Here is a 16,530-nt window from a genome sequence, read left to right as displayed (position 1 = left end):
GCTTCTATGGGAATTACTTAAGACTCGGCATCTTATCTTACGCTGATCTACTTAAAGTGTGTGACTGCCTAACAATGCTATGTGTGAGGGCCAAGGTTACACCTTATCATCTTTCTGACATCAAAATGCAAAACTTCTATGCAGCTGCCAGGTGTGTACAAGTTCTACCTGGGCTTCTCTCACTTGATCAAACAGAGCACAGTCTCAGGTGTATTCCAGTTCAGGCTTTATAACACAGAGTGACTTCCTTTCCTTCAGGTACAAGAATCCGAAGTCACTGCTCACTTCCTCCCCCATCACTGGGGGAGGCCAGGGTCCCTAGTCCATCCTGACCTGACCTCCAGCTCCATGTGCAGTGGCTGCCCTGTCCCTCTCAAGCAGGATCCGTGACATCTGCTGAGAAAGAAGTTTCCATTTCTTCCGCTGGGGCTGTGCTGGGATTTTCTTTTCTTTTCTTTTCTTTTTTCTTTTTGAGACAGGGTTTCTCTGTATTGTTTTGGAGGCTGTCCTGGAACTCGCTCTGTAGACCAGGCTGGCCTTGAACTCACAGAGATCCGCCTGCCTCTGCCTCCCTCGTGCTGGGATTAAAGGTGTGCGCCACCAACACCTGGCCATTCTTTTCTTTTGAGTCAAAGTATGAGGTAGGAGCTACTGTAGCCATCCTACTACTAAAGAGAGGAGAGAGAATGTCTGAACTACCACAGACTGTGGAGTGGAAGGTAAACCTGAAGTCTAGAGTGGCAAAAACACATGCTGGAATTATGTGAACCACTGAGAAAATCTTGCTGAAAAGCCAAACCCTTCTCTGAATCTTTCAGTTATAAGAACCAACGGTGCTGATTTGATGTTTGAGCTATTTGAGTTGAGTTTTCTGGACTTTTTAACTCGAAGATTCCTGTTATAATTAGAAGCCACAGAGGCGGTGTAAGTTGGTGGTATAAGTAAACACTTAAATTTTAATGCTTGTGTATTGTATAGTTCCTCTAATATTATAAGCAGTAAGGGATATGGTATTATTTGGGACCTCAAGTGAAAACAAATTTAGAATTACTGACTGCTAATTCTATAATTGCTAGTTAGTTACATCATGACTCCAAATCTTTGTTCTTAAAATAACTACTTTTCTCATTAAAATAACCCCAGTTGATACCGTTTATCATCTCAGTTCTCTCTTGAACTTCTGGGAAAGGTTTACCACTGAAGCTTCCTTTGCTGATTCTACTAGGCTGTGAGGAGTCCATGTGTTTCTTGGTGGTGCCTCCTCACGCAGTAGTGTTGTCACCCCCTAGTCTCTCCTCCCATGGACAGAATGAGTCCAATGTCACTTTCCCATTGGTGCACAGTAAGATATACTTAGATACATTGAAATCTTGTGTATGAGTAGGCTTTATAAAGAAAGGGTAGTACTGGGTTCCTAGACCATCTGCATGGAAGTTCCTATTAAGAAATTCAGTGAACCATGGGAATGATGCAAGGGTAATTTATTAACATATCAAGAGACTTTAATTTGCTAACATTCCCCATCCTGCAATGTGACAGAGTGTAAATAACAGACTGCTAATGCGTGGGTCTGGATGTTGGGAGAACTGAAAGCAAAAGTTACCTCTCTTTTCTCACTCATGCACTCAAGCAGCCCAGTACAGAGGCCAGCTCCATGCTTGCAAAAGAGATGTTCATGTTGTGTTCCCGGATTGACTCAGGCCCCGCCAGTTTGCCTCTGCTATTTATTTCACACTTCATAAATTTGGGGACAATGGCAAAGCCCTGCCAAAGGAGACTCACACTGCACAGACCGAATGAAGGCAGCTCTTCAGGTACCCGGGAAGCATCGGCTGTCACGCCAGCTAGACGGGAGGCTGAGGCAGCAGGACCCCAAATTCAAGCCCTGTCTGGCTGCAGAATGAGTGCAAGTGTAGTGACCAGTCCCCCATTTTAGCAGCCATGACAGGCTACCATGTGCTTGCATGACCTTGCCACTCCTGTCCTGGTCACTAAGGTCAGATGCCCTCCTCGTGGCAAGGAGCCAATCAGAGGTTAGCTGGCTGGGCTGTGCTTTACGGCTCTGGGTGTGTTTTATGGACAGTGTACAACAGTGACCTGCAGAACATAGCAACCGCTCTGGGACGGCCTATGGGCCATAGCAACCAGTTGACCAATCAACACAGGGCAGGTTACCCAAACCTGGAAGCGCACCAATCCTGAGACTGTTTCATACCCCTAGATACTCCCCTTACGCTGCCCTTTAAGATCCCTGCCTCAACGTTGCTTGGGGTCTTTCTCCAGCCATTCGCCATGGTGGCGGGGTAAAGGGCCCGAGCTAATGGGGTTAGCTCGTTAAACATCTACAATAAAAGACTCTTTGCTTTTGCATCGAAATGGGTCTCTTGGTGATTTTGGGGTTCAGAATTTGGGCACAACACAAGGTGGCATGGGTGGTTTAGTGAAGCCCTATGTTAAAACAACATAGGAAAGGAGGGCTTTGGAAGAGGCTTGATGTAGGGCATTGTCTTCCAGGCACAAGGCCCTCAGTCCAGTAATCAGCACTACACACCCCAAAACCAGGGTCTCACCTCTCTACATGGGGAAATTAAAATTCTGTCATCACTAGCAAACTCTAACAGATATCTCCTATAGCGCACAGAACCAACACTATTTTCTTTGGCCGTATTAGTATTTGAGGAAGATGTGAAGCCAACTGCCTGGGAATATCTGAGCACACATCCCAGTAGGTCCCATTCCCCTTCACCCTCACCATGCTAGTTTCCAGTTCTTAGGAACGAAGTTCTCATCTTTGTTCAGGACTAATCTCTCTCCAATGGGCTACCCTGACTCACTCCCATTGGGCTGATCTATCTGGTGAAGAGGCCAGTTTTCTGCACACAAATGAGGACAAGTTAAGTATTGTTGACGGAATGACTAGAGGAAAGGAAAAAACTCCTGGTGTGTAAGTTTCCTTTCACTAGGACATTACAGCTGAATTTTACATCAAAAGAACTGCTCCTCTTTTTTCAAAAAGGGAATCTTAAATAACTATAGTAGTTAGCATATGAGAAGTCCCAATTTGTTTTTTTTGTTGTTGTTGTTGTTGTTGCTGTGATAGAACATTATGATCAGAAACAACTTGGAGAGGTTTTATTCTAGATCACAGGTCATTATCCAGCATCCAGGGAAGCCAGGGCAAGAGCCAGGAGGCAGGAACTGAAGCCGAGGCCATGAAGGAGCTGCTTACCGGCTTGCTCAGCCTGCTTTCTTATGTAGCCCAGACGAGCCCACCTGCCTAGGGGTGGCACCACACATAGTGTGCTGGGCCCTCCTCCATCAATTAGCAATTAAGAAAATGTGCCACAGACATTCCCACCAGAAGTTAGCATACAATGTGCATGGTCCTTGAAAATCTACACTGTCAAATTTCATTTACACACACACACACACACACGCACACACGCACACACACACACACACACACACACACACGTAATATCTAATAAATGGTATCTATCAAGTTAGACATGGGATTTACATCTTTTTAAAAATCTCATTTACCTTTTTGTATATGTGTGTTTGTGTGTATATGTGTTCATATGTGTATGTGTGTAGATCCATGGGGAGTCAGAGTCTGTTCTGTCCTGGAGAATGAGGGCAGGTCAGCTTGATGGCAAGTACCTTTGCCATCAGATTCTGAGTCACTCTCTGGCCCACGCAGACAAGACTATAAAGAGAAACTTTAACTTACCTTTGCACCAAATAGGTTTTGCTTTAATGTCCAGTGAGTATCCCTGTATCCTGGCAAACAAGTCAAGTGTCTGTCTGTTTAGCATATCCCCTACAATAGGAGTACACTGTTGGCATCATCACTACCTGAAAGATGTTTCAGGGTTAGCCACACACACACCGACTCCTCAGAGCTCATCACTGTGGCCTGACTATCACTGTTTTAGTACTCAGATGAAGAAACTGAGGGAAAGACAAAGTGAGTAACTTCGCCTAATGCCCCGCACTGTAAATGTGGACCAGGATTTGAGTAATTGGCTAGGTACTACCAATCACGCACACAGTAAAAACTGACTCACAGGGGTGTGACTCCGTGTGGGAGCTCAGGCTGCAAAGCTGCTTTGGGACATTTCTAATTCTTAGCTGCTCTTTGGTTTGGCATACCATTTAACGCTTCTCTGGAAAATTGGTTAACTTACTGGAAATCTGTGCTGTTTTCCTTATCCCCATCATGAGCCCCTTCGAGGGTCCCATACCTTCCTTCCTCCTTACTGCTAAGCCCTTCACACCAGATAACTGTTACTGTGGTCAGGACAACATTCCTTTTCACCTCAGGAATATAGCACATGAGTGAGTGACTGACTGTCATGCTTTGTACTGACTTTAGATTTCTCTCCATGACCGACCCTAAGCAACTTCCTGCTGAATCTGCTTTCTCAAACACTCACTGTTTCCGTGATAGTGCTGATGATGCCATTGGTAGCTGCCTAATTCCTGTGGTGTGGGCTGTAAGAACTAGAGATGATCTATAGAGACTCACGGAGTATGTACACTCTGGCAGAAACCCTTTCAAATGAAGCTCCTGTAGGGAACAGATTTATGTGCATTTAACTGTTACCTTTGACAGATCCCTGAAGTTTCCTGGAAGAGTCAGGTCCAATTCCTCTGATTCATAGTTTGTTAACACCCATGGAAACACAGGATATTGGTTTAGGTCATTATATGTCCGTCCTAGTAGAGAAAAGAGAACAAGTGAAATGTGTATGCCTTAACCTCTTAAAAAGCAGTTTCTGTACTTACTGTAAGTAAGGCAACCACTGTATTTCAGGAGAAAAGACCTCTCTTATTGGTCTAAGTTTCTGTTTAATCAGAAGTGCTCTCATAACCACGTGTCTACAAAGGTCTCCCTCAACAATTTCAGTGAGAGCTTCACACAGGTGACACAATTGGTTGGTCACCATACATGCTCCCTTCCCTTGGGACTAGCCTCCCTTATAAGTAGTCCTGGTAATGGGACTTAGTTCCATCAACTTGTGAACAGAAGTGACTTGTGTCACTTTGAAGCCTGGTCCACTGAGACTTCTCACCTTCTGTTGATGGTGACACAGATAACATTCAACCTTAGAAGCAGAACCCTGTCAGCCAAGGACCTTGACCTTGAAAGTGCATGGAGGGTGCCAGGCTGCTGCCCTGCATCTTTGAGGGTTACTATCCAATGATACTCTGCTGCAAGGAAGATACATGTTAGAACGACACCGTCAGTCAGTCAGCACGCTATACTAAGATTCGGGAGAGGCTGGGAATGGAGCTCAGCGGTGTAGCGCTTGCCTGGAATGAGGATGGCCTGGATTCTCAGCAGGCACTGAAAATCCATGCAAGAAGCTGCACGTGCAGGAAGTGCTGTGATAGCAGGGTGCAGTAAGAAGACAGTTGCCAAATATACCCTTTCCCTTTAAGTTGCTGTTTTTCTTTCTGGGCTATATCAAGGCACCTGGGTGGAGACCTGTGTAACTGTTGGGCTTGTCTGCTTAGTTTTAAAAGAGTGGTTCAGTATCTTTGCTAGCATCCAAAGCATGGTGGGACTGTGGAAGCTTCATGGAAGCATACTGACTCCCTTAATTAGCTAGGCGAAAGACGCTTGTATATTTAAGTAACAGTGTCCTAGCTGAGTATGGTGACACAGGCTTGAAATGCCAGTCGTCTAAGAGACTGGGCAGAAGGATCTTGACTTGCAGGCAAGTCAGAGCCACATAATAAGATTCTGCCTCAAACTGAGATGGGTCGGGAAGGAGACAGAAACTGAAGAAAAGGCTAACTGCTTCAGGTAGGCAGGGAGACAGGGGCCCCTCCTTGGTTGTTTTGCATTTTAAAAACCTTTGTGTCTTGGCAGATACTCTCTGGCCAGTAAGTGCTCTTGATGGAAAGAACACATAAGTAATAGAAACAGAACAAAATGAGCCAAACTTTATGGATAGGCCAAGCCAAGTGATCACGGAGAGCCGTAGAAGGCCCTGGTGTGGACGGAGCAAAGGCTCAGAGGCACAGATGAGAGAGAACAGCCCTCTGAAGACGTGGTAAAGCAGAAGAACAGTTTGCAGGCACAAAGATTCGCCAGTGAGTAAGACTAGTAAGTTCAGATTTTGAGACTATTTAAGCCTTTTGCATATGAAGATGTTCTGTTAAGGGAACACCACTGTTGTATAAAGTGCAGACTTCTAAAGTTCAGAGATTACCCGAGAGCTCTCCTACTGGTGCTCACCTGGGCCACTCTTCTTAACGTTCACTCACAAGCATGCAACCAGAGGGCACTGAGCGGCCAGGCAGGGCAATTTCACATTTTCTCAACTTTCTGGGGAACTGTTCTGTTTAGCCCTCTGTAGAGTTAAGAATGGCAAGTCTTCCTGTGTGTGTGTCATTTTCTAGAATAATATTAATGCCATATACCATATCTATAACACAGGCTACATATAAAAAACAAACGAGTGAAATAGATTTTAAAAATGTTTTCATATTCTAAAAATTGTTATTTTATGTATACAAGTCTTCTGGCTACATGTATTTCTGTGTATCATGTGTGTGCCTGGTGCCCACAGAGGTCAGAGAGGACATATTTGTCCCCCTGGGACTGGAATGCTGTGAGCTGCCATGTGGGAATTGGGAATCCAACCTAGGTCCCTCTGTAACATGAAAAATAAAACACCCAGAGACTGATGCTGGGGTTCAAGCTGCAAGCTGAAAATCAGAAAAGCAAAGCAGCCAGCCACTAGCTCTCACCTCTACCTCAGACTGAAAGGGTGATCCTGGTTCCTCAGGCTGTAATCCCAGACTGCTATGCTGTCCTCAGAGTGGCTGGAGAATCCCGATACCGAATGTCTTCCTATCCTCAATGTGGCTGGAGAATCCTGAGACTGAATGTCTTCCTATCCTCAGAGTGGCTGGAGAATTTGACCCTGTCCCTGTCTTACATACCTCTCTTGAGTCCTGGGATTAAAGATGTGAGCTCTGATTCTCTTTTAGACTGATTCACTCTAATGTGTCCGTGGGTGGCTTTGAACTAACTGAGATCCATCTGCCTTTATCTCACGAGTCCTGGGATTAAGTGTGTGCCACCATCTCCTGACTTCTGTAGCTTGTGGCTGACTTATAAATAACATATCTCCACATCCCTCAGAAAGAACAACCAGTGCTTTTACCCGCTGAGCCGTCTCTTCAGTCCCTGAATTTTTGGTGCTATTTATTACTTGTAGCAAAGGAAAGTTTGTTAAAATAAATAAAAAGCAATATACATTAACTCAGGGTTTAAATGCTCCTGAACATGGAGGGAACATGCTGAGGGAATTATCATTTAATATAAATGTGTTTATAACAAAGAAGAAGACATGGGGCTGGAGAGGTGGCTCAGCAGTTGAGAGCACTAGCTGCTCTTCGAGAGGTCCCAGGTTCAATTCCCAGCACCCACACGGCAGCTCACAACTCTCTATAACTCCTGTTCTAGGGGATCCGATAGCCTCATACAGACATACATTTGGGCAAAAACACCAATGTACATAAAACACAAATAAAATTTTTTTTTAAAAATAAGATATTATGTTACCTTCAGAAACATTCTAAAATAAAGAAAGCCTCATTTTAAAAACACACACACATACAAAATGTTAAATGATGCTAAAAGTCATAGCTAAGGACAACTCTAACCCTGAAATTTTTGTAAGCCATTTCTAATAATCCCTGGAAAGTTCTATGAAAAGTACATGATAAGAAAACTTCAGTAATTTTTATATTACTATGGCTTTACAACATCATTTCAATTGAACAAATACAATAAACTTTTAAAAAATGTAATGTTACTAACTCATTTTTTGTTAAATTTTCTACTTTCTTCTTGCAACATGGACAGTCAGTACATATTTTTTACTCAATTAACAATTCACAGTGTGCCAGAGGTCACAGAGAAGAACAAGAATAATGAAGTGATACTTTAGAGGTTTTTATCCCTAAGTTTCAATGAATTAGCATTCTTTATTTTACTGAACATCTTCATGACATGAGAAAAAAACACAAGTGTATAAATCCCCTGAAGAGAAATATTTCCAAAGTATTATCTGTTCACCTCTGGTCATCTAGCGTTTACTTGTTGGCTGTTTTCGATTTTCTCTTGAGTATAGTCCACACAGATCACACGTAACAAACACACCTGCATCGTATGTACTATATCCTGGTAGGCTCTTGCCTTGTCTGGTGGTGGTAAGAGCCAGCCACATTACATTCTGCTAACCATGCTTCTGAGGATGTATCTCAGAAGATGCATATTAATACTGGAAGCCCATGACACTAATCTACTCAAACAATAAAAGTGAAGCATAGTAAATGAGATCTCAGAAACACTGGATATGTTTCTTCATTAAAAAAAAAACTTTTTAATTAAACCATCCAATTTAATGTTTTTATATGGCACTTTAGTTTTGAAGGTAAAGTGATCTAGAGACAGCTGACAAGGAAATTATAACTGCAATTCCTTGGTGAAAATGTTAATGACAGCAAAATATCGTTTAATGAGATGGTGGCGGCACCTGGATTAGCACGCTGTAAGAATGCTGTTCCTGTGTTGTTGGCGTCTTCACACTTTACAGACATTTTGTCATCTCTAGGTCATTAGGAAAGAATTTTTAATGATTTTTCTAGAAGCAAGCAGTTCAAGTTACATCTAATTAGATGACAATAATAAGCCCAACACATGCAGTAGCTAAATATATACATAATTAACCAGGGAGAGCTTGTTCATCACGGAGTAAGAGCCTGGAAAGTGCTAACCAGGAGAACAGGGTTGGGGCTGAGAAAGTTGTGCTGAATTCATTAGCTGATCATATGAAAAACAACTCAACAGCCTTAAAGAAAAAAAAATAGCTTCTCAAATCTAACGGGATCATTTACACAAAGCTATGTTAGCAATTGCTATGAAGTTTTTTGTTGTTATTTGTTTTAATGTAAGAAATCCAGCTTTTAATGTCTTTTTCCTAGTGTTATCTCAGAATGAGACCTAGGCAGTATCTCTCAGAATACAATGAGCAGAAATCAGGTCAACTTTGGGAGCCAGAGGCCAAAACTCTATTTCTACTTGAATTCTAAGCATCGTTAAAATTATTTCACATAATCTACTAAATTTCATTTTTTAAAAAAATCTCAAGTATTTAAGAAAGAATTAAATAGATTAGGCCATAGTTCTAAGCTAGACTCTTATTCGTTTTGAAAGCTAAGCCTTCAAGGTATATTTAATTAAATAAAGTCGGGCATGGAGATACATATTTGTAATCCTGGTACTTGGAGGATGTGGCAGGAGGGTCAGGCCAGTCTAGGATACAGAGAGATGCTGTCCTAATAACACCTAGGGAGGCAGGAAAGGTACTACCAGAACCTGCATGTGCAGCAGGTTCCCAGTGACACAGTACACGGGATCAGAGTAGATGAAATCACCAAGATGTCAGCTATGACACAGCTAGGCTTAGGTGTTACCTAATTCTTAATTAACGCTTCCATATTCTTAGTGAATATTTGTTAAATTTATAGATAGGACAAAGACTAAACACATTATTGGGCTTTAGGAAACACCTTTGAAAATCATGTTTTCTGAATATTTGCAACTGTATATATCTGTGTTTGCATATAGGACGTATATCATATGAGGGTCAAAAAGTCCACTACGTCCTGAGGCCACGCTCTATAAAGCAGCTACCTCATGTTTCTAGTCTCATTGCTTTTAAAAATGTAGAAATGAGAGAGAAAACCAGTCAAGTTAAACAGATAGTAAGAAGCGGTCACCGCAGAATGGGTGGTGACATGGAATTGTATGATGCAGGGAAGCTAATTCAGCATAGACAATAAACCAGAGTGTGGAAGGCTGCAACTAAAATGTTGAAAAAACACGAATTTTATGAAGCCACACTGACCTACTTTATCAAAAGTATCAAACTTGAAAGGATTGATATTAGATTTTGATTCTGCTCTTTGGCTTAGTTCTGGTTGCAGGAACGCCATGCCTACAATCCCAGTGAATTCATACGGTGAGTCACACACACAGAGATTCACAAACATAATGACCAAATCTATTTAATGCCACCGCCCAGAGAGCCGATGCTGGTGCTCAGTGCGAACTGGCACTCACATAGCCAATGCAGCTGGTTCAGGGGAGTGGGCAGGCTCATGGGACCTGTGCAGCCTTGGGTTTTGCTATATGTAGGGTTCTGGGAACTAACTGTCATAGTGCTGAGGGATTTCAGTCATTTCCCTTTCAGTCATTTATGCTCATTTTATCTGTGTGTGCAAATGATACAACAACTTAATAGTTCATTTACTTTTTAGGGGGCAAACAAGTTTCTTTAAGATATGTTTGCTATATGTGAATACACATATTAACATGTATTTATGACTAAATAATATTTCAAATAAGATTATTCCTTTTTTGTTAACCAACCCAGTCCCAGTGCCTATAGTAACTACATGAATATTTATGCCTAGATTTAAAAGGAAGACACAAATGCAGTCACCTTTAAACAGTGATTCAGGGACTAGAGCTACCACATCCACCGTGAGGAGCACCCCAATGGTAATCACCGGTATGACACAGGCATCATTGCTGAGATTCATCTGCCAATGTAGGGCTCCACACAGCCTGGTTCACAGAAGAAAATTCTTGGCAAATCAGAATGACTCGGGCTCTTGAAGCTCAACTTACATAAAAAAGGAGGAGGGACCAGGTCCCACCAACATCCACGAGCCATCCACAACCTCTGACCAGGAGGAAAAAACAAGCCACCGTGTTCTCTTACCATTAAGAGAACAGTGACCATGCTCACCAGTTAGAAAATAAATGCTGGGCTTTCACTCTTTCTTGAGGACTTTACAAGAAGAGATAGTGTAAGACGATCCTGGCCTAACCCAGGTACTACCCATGCTAGGAGAGAGTGTCTTATGCTCGTCTGGCTGTCTCTGCTGACAAAGACCAAGGAGTGAAATCATATTTTCCATTTTTATTTTTAGGTAGTCTAGCAGTAGTTTTTTTTTTTTTTTTTACTCTAATAGACCTTCAGACAATGCTGCCAGCAAAGAACATGGCAGAAAGAGAGCAAGGGAAAGCATCTAAAATCTTGGTACCAGCTGCACAGCTCCTGAAAAACTCCAGTGTAAATACACCCATGTTTACCATACTGCATTTGAGCACCAATGAAAACAAGACATCTCATCAGGCTGTAGCACCTAATACTTCGATGATCTAAAAAATGAGGCACCTTACCTGCTATAGTGTTGAGAAACATCAAATACTCAAAGTTGGAGATTTCCCTTCTTTGCCAGCGCTGAGTCATGTTGGAAGACTTATAAAGCTGTCGAGGAGTGGCCAGGGATATCCTCCTGTTAGTAAACAGACCAGAAAGACACTGAGTCACGACTGTCCAAAGTCCACTTGCAACTAACTTTCCTATTTGAGACCCTTCAGTGATTTGTAGCATGGCCTTCATGGGTAGAATATAAAATATTCAGCTATAGAAACCAGCTCTACTTGAGACTTCTAGTACAGAAGAGGACAATTAAAGGGCAAGTCTGGAAGCAGCTCTGTCTGGGAAAATACAGTCTCAAATAGTGAATTACAGTAACAGGAACAAAAACTGTGCTCAAAATAAATCAGAGTAGAGTTTAAACTACACAGCAAACCTCCTGTGTGACAACGAAGAGTTAAACAAGTGACTGCCTGCAAGCATCAGCCTGTCACCTGACAGAGGAAGCACAAACTGCAGTTTCCACCTGCACGACCTGTACAACAAAACTGAAAATTGAAAAATACACAGGTCCATAGCTTTGGGGAACAGATCAGCATCGTCGTGTTCTTCCAGGCTCAAAGCATTTATCTGAAAATTAGGGAGAAACCTAGTATATTTATAAAAGTACAATCAAGCCACTTTGTTCCTGAAACGTAAAATTCATGTTACCTTTAATGTCGCCATAATTTTTTCACAATGCTCCTACCAGTTCTGCCCACTAAGCAGTTAGGTCGAAACACTCAGAGTTCAGTGCCTGCCATGGTCTGGGCGTGGTCTGAGCCTGTCTACCAAAGGCTCCTGAGCTGGGGGCGTGGTCTGAGCCTGTCTACCAGAGGCTCCTGAGCTGGGGGCGTGGTCTGAGCCTGTCTACCAAAGGCTCCTGAACTGGGGGCGTGGTCTGAGCCTGTCTACCAAAGGCTCCTGAGCTGGGGGCGTGGTCTGAGCCTGTCTACCAAAGGCTCCTGAGCTGGGGGCATGGTCTGAGCCTGTCTACCAAAGGCTCCTGAGCTGGGAGTTTGGTCTCCAGGCCAGTGGTGTTGAAGAGGTGGCATCTTCAAGAAGAGGGACCTTATGAAAGGTATGAGGTCATACCTCAGGAGGAATTAATGCTAGTCTCAGGGAGTGAGTAAGTTCTCACGACAACAGGCTGCTCTAATAAGGCAGCTCTCTCTGCATGTTTGGCCCATCTTACACGGCCATTTTCCTTTCTTGCCCCAAGGAGTCCTCACCACCAGCTGACCCGATGAGGCTGGATGCTGTATGATCAACCTCTGAACTGAGACTAAACAAATGTGCTTTCTCTGTATCACTCAGCATAAGATCCTCTGTGTACTGGGGTAAGGTGGCTGAGTCAGTATCTTACAAAACAAGTAGCTACTTGGAGTCTAGCACTGACGAAGGGGCATAGGGAGGCACTGTGGGTGGTTCGCTCTAAGTAGCTGCAGTTTCTGAAAGGGCCTACACCTATGAGCACTTGCCAGTTCCTCAAACACTGGAAACAACTTGAGGCTCCCACCTTCACTTCTCTGGACCCAAAATAATTCCTCACAGACATCTTATTTTTGAGCCTCGTAAACACCAAAACAAACCTCAGGCCCCCTTAACGATATATGGAAAATGAGGGTTACCTAATGTTGAAACTGAGAAATGAAAAACATCAAGTAACAGCAACAGTGATAGCTTAAGGCCATCAACTCTAAGTACAACCAGGGTGTTTCCTTTGGATCCTGGTGTCTGGACAGAAAACACAGGAGAACATTAGTTAATATCACATGTGAGATGTGAGTGAGTGTTTGCCAATAATTTTTTTGTTCAGTGTGAAAAGACTATTATATAGGACAAACATGAGTCACCTTGAGAGAAGGTAAAAAATGAAAATTGGGAATGTGGGAGCAATGTCAAGTTATCTACTTCTAAATTTTCTTAATTGTAAATTGGGTAAGAATCCCATTATTGTTATAAAATGTGAATGCTTTAAGATTTAAGGGAAATGGTCCTGTCATAATTAAGACACAGATTGTCCCTCACACCTGGGAGGTGCTCAGTGAATCACACTATAAATATTAATTAGTCAGAGAGACATTCATGAGGCTTTGCTATTGTCCTTTTGTCCTGAACTTTTGCTTATTAAGCAACAATCTGATTTGCAATGTGACCTCCTTGGTGACCTTGCCTTGCTCTAGGCTAGGGGATGCTGAAGTCAGTTGTTTGGGAAGGTAGCTGCGTTTGAATTTGATAATGCTTTGTTGTTTAAAATTAAGTGTCTGAAGGCTTTAGCTGAAAGTTCTTAAAGCTGACTTAATTTTGCATATACTGACAGAAGCAGGTGTCAAGAAAGCACAATACAGATATCTAGAGTCTTTATTATTCTGCTGGGACACACCAGAGAGCTCCTCCTTAGAAGAGATGGTGTCATTCCCTCCTTCCGACAGTTCTCTAAACCTCATAAGACCTCCCACAGCAGACATGAGCGTCTAAGGGAGTAGGAGGTGTCTGTGTGCACACCTATTTACCCACCTCTGCACGATCGCCTGTGGGTGCGTGTGCACACACACACACACACGTACATAAGCACATACTGCATTACACGTTCAGTTTATGACGTGCCTTTACTTTTCTTTCAAAAGATACTTCAATTGTGAATGCGCTTACAGAGATATTTCCTCATTTTTCAGTACGTGAGAATGTCATTCCTCTTGCCTAGTATCATTCATTCTTCTAACCACTACATACTGATTTCTTTCTAGATGGCAGGGACCCTTATTATGGCCCAGCTTATAGTATCAAGCAGGAATAGGCCTACATGTAGTTCTCTAGCTTCTTTTGCTACTTTTTTTTTTTTGGTTTTTCGAGACAGGGTTTCTCTGTATTGTTTTGGAGGCTGTCGGTCCAGCCTGGCCTCGAACTCACAGAGATCCGCCTGCCTCTGCCTCCCGAGTGCTGGGATTAAAGGTGTGCGCCACCACTGCCCGGCCTTCTTCTGCTACTTTTAAGACTGTAAGTCTCAGAAACTTGCAAACTGAACCTACTACTAGGAAAGTAAGAATGAGTGGAGACTTTAAGGAGAAAACAAGCCAAGAGATCACAGTGGTTTTCTGTTCTGAAGTGACAGAAAAGGCAAAGAGTATTTTGGGGTGTTTTTATACCCCAAAAAGTAATCTTTCAGAAGAGCATTGATATCCATAATAAATAAGGCAGATAGTAAGAGACCTGTTGATTGTTTTAAATGAATCACATTCAGACAGGTTCAAAGCATCACAGGAAACCAGAAATGCTCTTCTGGAATCATGGTCATTGATTAAGATGCTAGGGTCAGAAGCTCACACTTAACCAGGAGAAAGATAGACCTATTTGTGTATTCTTAACGCTCATTCCTGTAAAAGTTTCTTGAACTGATAATTAAACGTGTAGTCTGTGAGCACATGGGAAGGGAGGAGTGATTACTATGAGTCAGCTTGGATACAATCAATAACAAGTCTTACAAATCTCTCTCATTGTTTTTGATTAAATGCATTTTTCTTTGACTTGGATTGTTTATGCATGCTTCATTATCTACTAATGTCTTGATTTAATCTCGTCATTCTCCTCAGGAACACGCTGAGCACGTACACACGTGCCCATGGACTGCTCTTATACTGGGAGCTTAAAGAGAGCAGTCGGTCAGAAGGCAACCATAGTGAAGAGCACTTAGAAAGCATTTTCTCAATTATGCACTGAGCTGTGGGTTACAAGTTGAAAGATAAATAAAACACAATCCTTATCTTTAGAATGTCTGGTATCTACTTAGGGAAGATGGACAAAGATCGGCTTTTCCACACAGAGTGCACTAGTCTTCTGGGACTTAACAGTTTGTAGTGCACAGTGCTGTCTCTCTACACAATGCTCACCTCCACCGTCCTGTGTATGTAACCCTCCTCCTACACAGGGAGGACGTGGCAGGGATCAAAGGCATGATTCCTAAAAACCCTAGGATGCAGGGCACCCCTGGACCAAGTCAGCAACACTCCAGCTGTTTAGTGGTATAAGATGATCTCTTCTAGCCAGAGGGACTTGTGATAAATATTATCAAAAGCTTCTAAGAAACATGTTCCTTCTTAAAATACAAACATTTAAGGAGAAATCAGCTGTGTCTTCTCTCTACTGGCTGTGTGGAGATGGGGTGTTTGAGGTAGCCATGGTGATTTTTGTGATCATGAAATCAATCCAGATTGCTGATGTCACTGAATATCTGAACCAGGACCAGCAGTGTCTTAATTCTGGAGTCTTTTGTTTCTCACTTTCATGGACACAAGCATGAATAATACACATAATTAGTGTACTGTGTATTCACATATTAGTGTATTGTGTTTTCTGCTTAGATTAGTACCACTTAATAAAATGAGGTTTTGAATGGTTCTTCAAAAATACCAAGATGAAGGATTTAGGTAAAAGTTAAAACTATATGTAATGACCAACTATTATTCTCAATAAAGTCTAAGATTTTTTATTTTCTTAATAAACAATCATTTATAAAGCCATAATTTATATGGTATCCCTAGTACTTAACCACAAACACCCAACTAGAGGCTCTTGGTATGCTAGTAGTACACGGCTTTAACTAGAAAGATTTTTCCTCCTCCTCCTCTACCTCTTCCTCCTGTTTTTCTTTTGTTTTCTAGACAGGGTTTCTCTGTGGAGCTGTCGTGGAACTCACTCTTTAGACTAGGCTTATCTCAGACTCACAGAGTCCCACCTGCCTCTGCCTCCCAGGTGCTGTGATTAAAGGCGTGTGCTGCCTGCCACCCCCCCCCCCCCACCCCCGGGGCAAAAGGAGTCTTCTTTATATGTTAACTGTGACTGTAATTATTGCTGGCACTGGAGAAGTTTTTAAGAAGTCTGCCTAGCCAATCTCTAGTCCTCAGTGCAGTGGTTTCCATAATCTCCTTCCCCATAAGTAACCCACAGAGAAAGAAAAGTCCTTGGTCTCAAAAATTACTACATGTAAACAAACCACCGATAATGTGTAACATGATATAATTACCTGGCTTGTGGCAAACCATAGCTGGTCCCCACTCCAACCCGAGGCAAGCTGTAGACAACTTTTTTAACTGTTGCTTGGTCAGGAAAATTAAACATCACAGAGGCTGTGGTAGAAAAAAAAAAAAGAGCTTTAGCAAACCACAGGAGAGCTGCTCACTTAGGACACAGTATTCAAGGGCCGACTGAGGCTTATCTGAAATGGCAATGAGTT

At 42.5% G+C, this 16,530-nt stretch overlaps 1 protein-coding gene across 3 annotated transcripts in view; it reads right to left on the bottom strand.

Moving 5' to 3' along the window:
- Nbea (neurobeachin) overlaps positions 1–16,530 on the bottom strand; it is a 485,089-nt gene that overhangs the window by 68,521 nt on the left and 400,038 nt on the right. For all 3 annotated transcript variants that reach the window (XM_040754403.1, XM_040754404.1, XM_040754405.1), the window contains 3 exons: positions 16,321–16,423; positions 11,279–11,394; positions 4,610–4,722 (listed from right to left, as the gene is read on the bottom strand). In XM_040754403.1, coding sequence (XP_040610337.1) covers positions 4,610–4,722; positions 11,279–11,394; positions 16,321–16,423 — 332 coding nt within the window. The remainder of the gene's footprint in view (positions 1–4,609; positions 4,723–11,278; positions 11,395–16,320; positions 16,424–16,530) is intronic.

The sequence above is a fragment of the Mesocricetus auratus genome, unplaced genomic scaffold (genome assembly GCF_017639785.1).
Source record: "Mesocricetus auratus isolate SY011 unplaced genomic scaffold, BCM_Maur_2.0 Super-Scaffold_100011, whole genome shotgun sequence".
Taxonomy (NCBI): domain Eukaryota; kingdom Metazoa; phylum Chordata; class Mammalia; order Rodentia; family Cricetidae; genus Mesocricetus; species Mesocricetus auratus.
Note: the sequence above shows the minus strand (reverse complement) of the source record. Positions and strands in the feature narration are given on the sequence as shown.